The 10,291-nt window shown below is 41.3% G+C and overlaps 2 protein-coding genes across 3 annotated transcripts; one reads left to right on the top strand and one right to left on the bottom strand.

Moving 5' to 3' along the window:
• Nucleotides 1-1,840: 1,840 nt before the first annotated feature.
• Nucleotides 1,841-6,335, bottom strand: tmem276a (transmembrane protein 276a). The gene is made up of 4 exons (XM_077596051.1): nt 5,718-6,335; nt 5,357-5,470; nt 5,114-5,251; nt 1,841-3,037 (listed from the first exon to the last, which is right to left on the bottom strand). Exons 1-4 carry the CDS (start codon nt 6,109-6,111, stop codon nt 2,790-2,792), a joined length of 894 nt encoding a protein of 297 aa, XP_077452177.1. The 5' UTR covers nt 6,112-6,335; the 3' UTR covers nt 1,841-2,789.
• spi1a (Spi-1 proto-oncogene a) lies at nt 3,313-9,862 on the top strand. 2 transcript variants are annotated; one of them, XM_077596049.1, is made up of 5 exons: nt 3,313-3,819; nt 8,146-8,242; nt 8,302-8,471; nt 9,123-9,288; nt 9,361-9,862. In XM_077596049.1, the coding sequence occupies exons 1-5, from the start codon at nt 3,619-3,621 to the stop codon at nt 9,669-9,671; spliced, it is 945 nt and encodes a 314-aa protein (XP_077452175.1). In that variant the 5' UTR covers nt 3,313-3,618; the 3' UTR covers nt 9,672-9,862. The 2 variants fall into 2 exon arrangements, with proteins under 2 accessions (XP_077452175.1, XP_077452176.1); XM_077596050.1 differs by lacking the exon at nt 3,313-3,819 and adding an exon at nt 7,564-8,014.
• Nucleotides 9,863-10,291: the final 429 nt, after the last annotated feature.

Here is a 10,291-nt window from a genome sequence, read left to right as displayed (position 1 = left end):
CGCCATTGTCTTCTTCTGTGGTGTTGCGTGTCGATCCCACATATTTGGAGTGAGGCGGCTAACAAAATAAGACATTTTCAACTCAGTCTGAAAAATATGAATAGCTAGAAATATCCAACTAATGTGGGATTCATGCACCCGAGACGGCCTGTGAATGTTTTGAGGGGCCCACATGTGCGGCCTACCAGTGGACTCAACTGGGTGTGATTTCCTCTGTCTGGTTTCCCTCACACTCCAGTTTCCCCTCTGGGACCCCCCTTTTCAAAACAGCAGAGCAGCAAAGTCCAAAAAGGCGGGAGCGTAGAAACCCTATACTGTGTCTCCAGGCTTCGGAAATTCAAGGGGAGCGCTTTTGACTGAAAGACGGCAGGAAAAAAAATCTGCTGTGTATGTTAAACCTATAGAGATCTCAGCACGACTGTTTTCAGGACCCCGTCATTAATTCTTCCGACGGGAAGCATACATTTTTGTGTCGCGGTTTGGAGTGAGGTGGCCTGCTGTTCGAAGAATGCGTTGGTCTTATTTAAAGCGCAAATAAAGAGTGGCCAGGAATGTGAATTGGATTTAATCTGTAATTTGACCTGAAGCGCTCAACACTCTCAAATCGACAAATGCAGACCATTTGAAGTGGAAGGACTGTTTTGGCAATTTTTAAGTCAAAATGTCAATGACAATAATCATTATATTTCCCTACTATTTATATAAATCTGCTGACTTTCTCTGACTGCAACATATAAAAATGCTTGGATGCTGCTATTTTAGATGTGTCTTTTACGCCAGTGCCTTTATCCGCTTGCCAACGGCACTTTTTTAGGAGTTGAGCCAATAAAATTAGTAGCTCCGACTAGCGAGCTATAAATGAAGTGATTAGACGCCAGACGGAACTTACGACGTGATAATGATTTCTCTGCTGAGGATTTGTAACGGAGAAGCTTTCGCTTTAGGGCTTAGGTTCATATGCCAATCAAAAGTGAAATTGGTTGCATGATTCCAAAATCTTAAATGTGCCGTTATGATGATTATAGTTGCATCTGGCACATCCAATTCAATCAGATGTCTGCGTAGTATCCATCGAGCATGTATATGTAAGGAATTTACTCAATGTAGTAGTACTAAACATCTCATTGTATTGTGTCACTTCATATGGCCATATTGATAATATTGTCCTGCTTTAATGGAAAGTCCAATATTTTTCATATTTTCTAAGAAAATGAGCACCCTATAGTTCATAAATTTGACATGATGCTGAAAGACGGTTTTGGATTACTCCCTCAAAAATTGCTATCTCAACAAAAATAGTGTTTTCCAAATATGGTTTTATAATAACATTAATTTGTGTGACTCTACAGTTATATGATTAGGTTGCTGGAGAACTGTTAATATATCATAAATCCCCATTGCAAGAAATATTAAAACCCCAGAGGCCCTTTAAGGCTCGGCAGGATTCAAAGTGCTCGTTGTTATGCATTGCTGCGGATTTACTGCTGCAAACAAGAAAATCTGCTGGCAACAGCTGCAATGTCAAAACATCAAAGTAAATCATTTGACCATGCAATTTATATTGGCATCGCGCAACATGACTGCACCATTAATATGAATATGGTTTGAATTTTTTTTTTCGTGGTCACAGCTGCAAAAGATTGGAAATCTCCAAGCCACAAAGTTGTAAACAGGAGCCGTTAGGGCTCAGAGAAAAGCTCAGTTCTAACAATAATAGTAATAATAATAATCCTCTAATGTTTGGGCGTCATTATGTGCCGGACGCCGAATGTTTTGCATGGCTGTTTTATTTGTAGAAAATATTCCGACAGGTAAGACGATCTCAAGAACAACAAAACACTTTGGATTTACGTTCCATATTTTTCCCTTGAATAAACACAAATGCATCTGCATACATACAGTTCAAAAGGTACATGTACATAACTTATGCTGAATGATACAGAATGGTACACAGTTGCCCTTTCAAACGTGGCAGTACACATCCATATGAGTTCATATTGAATACACTTTTAAGGTTGTGCTATTCTCTTTGTCTGTCCAGAGGTGTCAGACTCCTTTTTGTAAAGAGGCCCGTTGACGTACGATCGCTTTGTTATTTTGTTACATGGCCCAGAAATGTCATCATATCTGCGTTTTAAATCAAAAGCTTAGTAAAAAAATAATCTTGCTTTAATAGTGGCGATGTGTAGTTTTCAGGCTTCTATGTATGGTTTTCACAGAGTATGTAATAGTAGTAGTCATTGACATTAAAAACTCAATTTTCAGTGGGAGGGGCTAACAGCAATCAAAAACAGATTGGACGTCTAGCACGTCAACTGCAGGCAAAGATTTAAACATTTTAGCCTTGACGATACTAATCTTGATAAAGTATTGTCAAAGGCTTTGAATTTCATCTTGTAGGTCTTAAACTATTTTATTTGCATGACACATTTTGGTCTAAAAAAAGCGGATTTCCAGCCTATAGGAATCCTGGTTTTGGCATTCGAGAATGAAACGTAAAGTAGACGCGAATTGATTTGCTTTCACGGGCCAGACAAAACGAGTCGGCGGGCACGATCTGCCCCCAAGCCGTGAGTTTGACACCTTCAGTCGAGTCCGATGAGAGGGAGTGCTTGTTTACAAATGTGCTCAATGACAGTTCTGTTCTCTCAACACTGATCAATCAGTTCAAACGACGGGACGGTTTCCCATCCCGTCGTCTTCTTGTGCTTTCCTCCCGCCACGCTGCAGAATTTTGTCCCACACGTAGGCGACGACGGCGTAGTCTTTCTCGGCTCAAGGCGAGCCCTTCAAACGCAGCCGTTCTCCTGCCGCGGCTTGTGGGCCACGGGGGTGTGCGGCGGGTAGAGGGAGGGGGCCAGCGTGCACAGGAACCCGGCCAGCAGAGTCAGTCCCAGTCCGCCCCACGCGCAAAACATGGACCAGCCGTAGCCGTGACTGATGTCTTCCGGTATCCCGAACATGTAGCGAGGGTAACGCGACAGTTCAAAGTTGATTCCCGCCACGCACGTGCAGAGTGAGATGATGCAGCATGTTCCTGTTGAGAGCCAGTGAAACATGTGACAACCTTGAAATCGCAGGATTCACCACAGTATGACTTGGATCCGCTCAATAGTGTATATATATATATATATATATATATATATATATATATATATATATATATATATATATATATATATATATATATATATATATATATATATATATATATATATATATATATATATACATATATGAAAAGTTTAGTATAGTGTAGGAAAAATAATACAAACATGAATAGAGGAAGAAAGGCAAGTCACAATTGGAGATTGTTATTGCCCAACCATCACTACAGTACTGTAACAGTATAAATACAGGACAGTATACATAATAAATAAAAATAATTTAAAAAGAAAGTGTCACGTTTTGTCGTTGTTTTGGCTGGATGTGCGTGTGTTTTCTTTGTGTGTGCTGTCCGTGTGATTAGTTGAATGTGTTTACTCTGTTTGTCCCTCCTGGCTTCCCTTAACTGGTTTGGCCCAGGTGTTTGTAGTTGTCATTAACACCTGTATGTGTATTCAAACCCCTGTGTTCTGGCATGTCGTTTGTGGGAGTATTGTCTCATGTTTCTAGGTCATGGCAGTAATGTTTGCCTACTCGCCAGTGTCTGTTTTTGCCTGTTTAGTTATTATTTTGTTAAGTTTGTCCCAGTTTTTTATTATTTGTATGACTATTTCTTCATTAAAATCCCAAGTTGAGCACCAGCACCTCCCCCACTTTTCTTGCTTCCCACGTCCTGGATTCGACTTCGCTGCGCAGCCGAGGCAAACCAAGACAGTAAGATAATCTAAATATATTTCACACACCCTTTTTCTACATTTTTTTTAAAGAATCTTAAAAATCTTTTTAAAGACCATAACAAAGCATTTACATGCATTACACTATTTTTAATGTTAAAAGCACAGTGAAGTAGTTTATAGGATAAAAATGTAGGAAAAAAAACACTGCACAAATACAGACGCTCCCCTACTTACGAACATTCAACTTACAAACAACGGTACATACGAAAATGTCTGCAAATCGCGTTTAAGTCGAAAAATGTTCGTAAGTCCAATTTTGTATTTTTTTCCGAGTAGTGCTTCTTTCCGCCGCTAATACCGACGCCTGGCGCTGTGAGGGCTCAGCTCACCCAGCATCTACCTTCTTTGTTGCAATGCGGAAGTGCGTGAACGTATCTCCAGTGGGCAAAGAACCTTTTTCATTTGTATCATTAAATATCTCGTGCATCCATTATTGAATATGGTTGGTAAAAAGCGAAAGGCTTCTATTGAGGGAGTTGCAAGGAAGAGGCAAGCCATTTCATTTGAAACGAGTGGCAATAATAACGAAGCTTGATGCGCGTTGCACGGGAATACAACTTGAATCGTTCGACCGTCAGTACCATTTATAAACATAAAGATCGAGCAGCAGGACCCAAATATTGAACGTTGCACAAAGTTTGCAAATCAATTGAATGATGCCATACAGTGCTACCGCATCATTTATGATGAAAAAAATAAGAAAACTGTGCAATCGTCGTTAGATCGCTTCTTTTGGCCACTTTCTAATACATAAATCTCTCTCTCTATATATACAGTACTGTACATATTCTCTCCATTTTATTAAATGTTTTTTTTCAGTACAAACCAATGTGTGTTACTTATACAAGCCTTAAACATACAAATGCACTTATATAAACCTTCAATATACTTATATAGGCCTTAAACATAAATTATAATACAAAATATAGCACTGAATCAACTTACAAACAAATTCAACTTATGAACAATCGCTCGGAACCAATTGCGTTCGTAAGTAGGGGAGCGTCTATAGTTACTTTGGGCATCCATGAAAAAAATGCTATAAAGAAACAGAAGGGTTGATATTTCCCTTCAGGGCATGAATGGTACCAAATAAACTTTTTTCTGACATTTTGTTAGTGGTGTGCAGTCAGGTAGTTCTATTGCAAAAATATATGCTTTGGGGTAAAGAAAATGGATGGATGGTGATGTTTTGGGGAGAGATATTTTAGTAAATCCCTTTTGAGAATGATCTACCCCCCTCGTGTGGTGGTTTGGAGCACTGCGCTTACCTCCCATGAGGAAGAGCAGTCCAGCAACATACTGCATGAGGTCATGTTCCTTCAAACAGCCCAGCACGCCGATGGTCCAGCCAAAAAGGATGATGGAGATGGCCATGCCAATAAAACTTACCGTCATCCTCTGGAGATCTGAGCAAAAAAAAAAACAACAACCACAAAAAGCCAAATCAGTATGTTGTGTTGACTGTTTATTTCCCAAAAGATTCCCGTGCCAAAAAAAGAAAAAAGCCTCACGTAGTGCGTGCCACTCATCCTGCCGGATCGTCTTGGTCAGGTTGATGGGCACATTCCTGGGTAGTGCCGATGAAGAGTAGTAATATTTTATTGGGGTGCAACGTGCGATGAATCCTATGGAAGCAGACGGGACAAAGCAATTCATATAAATCCTGATCCCCCCCCCAAAAAAATAAATAAATATAAAGAGGATGCCCCCCACCCCCACTAAAAGCATCCATCACCCACCCAGAGCATCCACACGAAGATGGAATTGTTATTTGTTGTGATGTGGACTTGATTTTTTGGTAGAATGGCGCAATATGTTTATTATGACACACGCACGCACGCGCGCGCGCACGCACGGAGGAAGATGGCCAACCTTTAAAGATTAAATCCTCCGTCTCCAAGTCAAATCCTATCCGGTGACACCTCCTCCACAGTCCGGTGATGGTGGAGTTGAAATGCCGATTACACAGCGACTCCATGGCGGACGCTAGTGGTGCGAGGTGCCGCCGAACCCGCAGCCCGGCCAGCCTCGCCCCCGAATCCGACTCCGCGGCCCCCTTGGGCGGCATGCGCAGCGGGAGGTTGTGGTTGGCGGTGTAGATGTAACCCGGGTCGGTCCTCTTGTTCGAGTAGTTCTTGCAGCGCTCCCGGTGCCGCCTGGCGTCCGTCTCGTACCAGTTGTCCGTTCCGATGGCCACCGCGATCAGGCCGAGGGCGCACAAGGCTAGAACGAGACCCGCCGCGGTTAAAGTCCTCATCGCGGCCATGATCCTTCCATGCGAGGAGCGTGCGCGAGTAGATCAAGCCCCTCGGCGAGACCCCCACCCCCTTTCGCTCTCAGGAAGTCATCGCCGGTGGCAGAGCGAGCATCGACGGATGCGGAGAGGCCTGTGAATGGATGCTGTGTTTTGGTTGTCTCCTTCTGCCACTCAGCGCGCTGTCTTGCCCGGATGCTGAGTCGCTTCCTGTGAAGACAAACTTGGCCGCCAGAGGGAGACCAAAACAAGATGTTCTTCTGCTCCTGTAACAAACAGGACACCAGCGTGTTTTCTGTTTTTCAAGTGGCGTATTTTTTTTATACGTTTACGATGTATAGTAGCTTACTGCCTGCCGTTAAAACCTATAAACAGCCAACTCGTGTATATATCGATATGAACGAATTCATTCGCCCCTCCCAATCAAAAGGGATTGGACTTTAGGACCGTCCGTGGCAGATCATGGGTTAACCTCTGCCAGTGAGTGAAAACAATGGAAGGTGGCTGTTATGTTTAGTACATATTAGGTTCTCTATGTTTTTTGTCTGGTGGTCCTTTATCTCCTTGTGCCCCTGCGATTGGATGGTCACCGATTCAGGGTGTCCCACGCCTAGTGCCCTTGGTTAGCTGGGATGGGTTCACCCCCCGCGACCCTTTTGAGGATAGACGGTTCGGAAAATGAAGGAAGGAATGTATTGTTTCATTGGCACATTAAATTATTGGCAGTAAAATTCGACAATTGGAAAATATTAAAAATAATGCTCTCATTAAGTCCCTAGCACATAGTATGAGGTCTGAGATATTTAAGTCAAAAAAGTAGTGACTGGGGACATTTCAGGCAGGAATGGTAGACTCCCCCCAAAAAGTGCACCAGTCAACCACTGACAAGTTGAACTGTTAGTTTCATCAACTGGGTCACTTCCTCTAAAAGCTGTGTGTAAAAAATGAGTTTTGTGGAGAAGTACAGTGTACTTATGGGAATGATTTGATGTCAAAGCACCTATTTGACATTCAAGCAGGACCCTACAACCACATTCCATCAACTGTTTCAGCTTTTGCGCACTCCACATTAAATTCATTTGGGGAATATATCCACCAAAAATCGTACATTGAAGCCATCTGGGTTATTTGACTCCACTGTCAATGTTTTTGAGTCACACAAAAAAAAACATTCCCATGCCTCCCATTATCATGAAACTCCTACCCACAAAAAAAAACACTTTTGATCCATTAAATCTGCCCCACAGAACCCCTCAAAAATCTGGGTCTCATTCTCATTTAACTATTCAACACTCAAAAACAGTGTCCTTTCACCAATTTAAGCCATTAAAATTTAAAATTATAGACTCCTCCACCATTAAAACAACCCAAAATGTCCCCAGTATTATTCGTAGACAATTTCTAGAAAAAAATGCCATTTTGTATTTGAATATGGAGAATGATTTAGTCTATACAATGGAACAAAGATTTTGACTAAGTTTCATTCTCATGTTGAAAACTTCCTCAACTAAATGCATTATTCCAGACTAAAAGAGGAACAAGACTTGTTCCAAACTTTGCTCTTAGTTTCAATGTCTGCCAATACAGAAATGAATACCTCCATTCTTGCTTCATAGGTATTAATGTGAGGGAGTTGTTACATATTGGAGAATGAAGAGTAATTGTGAATTACAAATGAATTAGATGCCATACAAGGAGATCTGAGATTGTTGGATTTTAAAAAAAAGTAATAAGCTTTGAGGGAAGTGGACATTTGAATTCGACAATTGGCTGTTGAGACTGTGGCCATGTGAGGTCATTTTCAGTTCCTGTTTGTCACTGTGCTTTTCACATTGTCATCGAGGCAAAGAGGACGAATTTATGATCTGCTTCAATATTCAGATATTACACAATGGAAGGCTTTGTCATACCACCTGTAAGTGATTGTTCTTTTATTATTTTTGTTTAGACTCGACTGAATCCGAGTTCATTGGAGAATTGTTCACATTACTAATCGAATGAGGCTTTGTTTTTTTTTGTTCTAATATTTACTTCCTCTATCACAAGGCCTCTGAGGATGTTATTCAAAGTGAACCGGAGAGTTATCGCGCCTCGGCCGAGTTGTACTCTTCTTACCTGGCGAACGTGGGCGACATTTACGAAGGTAAAACGTGAGCGTTTGATGGGAGCCGAACTCCAAGCCAAATGTTTGCCCGCTCTCAGACTACAGATGGAGCTTCCACTCGGAGCACGTCCAGCCCGGGGATTTGGACCATTTCCCGTCCGGTCATTTAACGGAGCTTCAGTGCGTCGCTCCTCAGCCAATTCATCCTTACCGCTATGGCGTTGATGGTCATCTTCACCTGGAGCCTTCTCTGTCTGTGTTGCCACAAGTGAGGCCCTGATGTTTTTTTTGTTTGTTTTTTTGTTTTGTTTTTTGTCAAACTCTAGGTCAGGGGGCCATATCATTTTGTGTGGCCTGTGAAAGTAAGTCATGTGCTAACTTCAGGGTATTTCAAATGAAATTTCTGGATACTGAATGAAAAATGGAGGATTGCGGAACTGTGAAAATAATTACCTTTTCCCACATGTGTTTAAATCAAAATTCAAAAGAAATAAAGACGTTTTTAAAACGAAAACAAATTATTTACATTTTTTTTAAATGAAAAAACAAATTATTACTGGTTGCTCCTTTTTCGATACAAACATTTTTTCAACAGCTATCTATCGCTGTCATTGCAAATCAATACGTTATGGGGCTCAATGAAAGAAGATTCCAAGGATTTACCTCAAAATGTCTTTGAAAAAGTCATCGGCCCTTGGTATTAGCAAACTATACTTACAATGTGGCGGGCGACAAAAATGGGTTTGACACCCCCTTAGCTCATTGGCTCTGAAACTTTGGATTGAATGAGCTGCTTTCAATGTCCATTTTTCATGTCAAGGACAAAATAAGAGCCCTCGCTTACATCCTCTTTTCGCATGACTAAACAAAGCCGATAATGAGTGCACCCGCGTGAACGTGTCTCCATTTTGTCTCAAAGATCCCAAACTACACCTCGCCCCTCTACTACCAGTACCAAAGCTCAGTCTCGCCCGCCCAGTACTTTTCAGAAGGCGAACAAAGAGGCGTCAGCCCGCCGCTTGAGGTATCAGAAGGCGAGGACGGTACCGAATACCACAACCTGCCCTCCATTAAGAAAGACACGAGTGAGTATCACATTTTTTTCCACATGATAAAAAGGCCCCCGTCCATCAAAGTGTCTCATTTTCCCAACCTAGACACCAGAAGGAAAATTCGCTTGTACCAGTTTCTCTTGGACTTGCTGAAAAACGGCAACATGAGCGATTCTATCTGGTGGGTGGACCAGGAAAAGGGAATTTTTCAGTTCTCCACCAAACACAAAGAAGCCCTGGCCAGTCAGTGGGGGGTCCAGAAAGGAAATCGCAAAACCATGACCTATCAAAAAATGGCTCGTGCGCTGAGGAATTATGGGAAAACGGGTGAGATTCAGAAGGTGAAAAAGAAGTTGACCTACCAGTTTAGTGAAGACGTATTGAGGAGCTTCTACTCGCGGCAATACGTTCACTGATCAGGACACTTGTTTTTCCCGTCTTTTTCATTTTATTACACTATCAATGTGGCGTTTATATGCATTTTGTCCTTGTAATTGTGTTTTTATTTATTTGCCTCCTGTGAATTTTTTTTTACTCCATCTTTTGATGAAAATTGTAAATACATGTTTTTTGTTGTTAAAAATCAATAAAGTTGATATCGATGGGAGCATGTGGCGGCTAAACCCGGCCTGGTATAGGAGTTAGTCACAATTAGGGGTGTAAATCCCAAGTTTAATCTCCATAAAATATGAATTATTTGGACACCGATGTCATTTTTGCTCATTCAATATCTGCCATGATTTGATTACAAATTGATTACAAATCAATTCAAGTAATGTATTATGTTTTTGTGTGGAGTTACATTTCACATAAGGTAATCAAAAAGCACAAAAGCTGTATATATGCAGTTGTTGCCAAGCCTAAATGGCTTGGACATCTTGTGCCGTCAACGACAGCTAATGAGTACACAAGAAAGTGAGTTGAAAATGTCCCCAAAATTAATTGACAAAAATCTAGAATTAGCAAATCATCCCCATGCAATGTTTCCATCGTTTTGTTATATACATAATATGATTGCTTAAAGCATATGATACCA

The sequence above is a fragment of the Stigmatopora argus genome, chromosome 3, assembly GCF_051989625.1.
Source record: "Stigmatopora argus isolate UIUO_Sarg chromosome 3, RoL_Sarg_1.0, whole genome shotgun sequence".
In the NCBI taxonomy this organism is placed as follows: domain Eukaryota; kingdom Metazoa; phylum Chordata; class Actinopteri; order Syngnathiformes; family Syngnathidae; genus Stigmatopora; species Stigmatopora argus.
Note: the sequence above shows the minus strand (reverse complement) of the source record. Positions and strands in the feature narration are given on the sequence as shown.

Excerpts from the sequence above, each read along its gene's own strand:
- spi1a (XM_077596049.1), top strand. The coding sequence starts at position 3,619 with ATGGCAGTAATGTTTGCCTACTCGCCAGTGTCTGTTTTTGCCTGTTTA. Across the intron at positions 8,472-9,122 it reads CTCTGTCTGTGTTGCCACAA|ATCCCAAACTACACCTCGCC; the intron begins GTGAGGCCCTGA and ends TTTGTCTCAAAG. Across the intron at positions 9,289-9,360 it reads CTCCATTAAGAAAGACACGA|ACACCAGAAGGAAAATTCGC; the intron begins GTGAGTATCACA and ends TTCCCAACCTAG.
- tmem276a (XM_077596051.1), bottom strand. The coding sequence starts at position 6,111 with ATGGCCGCGATGAGGACTTTAACCGCGGCGGGTCTCGTTCTAGCCTTG. Across the intron at positions 5,252-5,356 it reads GGATGAGTGGCACGCACTAC|ATCTCCAGAGGATGACGGTA; the intron begins GTGAGGCTTTTT and ends TTTTTTGCTCAG. Across the intron at positions 3,038-5,113 it reads ACTGCTCTTCCTCATGGGAG|GAACATGCTGCATCATCTCA; the intron begins GTAAGCGCAGTG and ends GGCTCTCAACAG.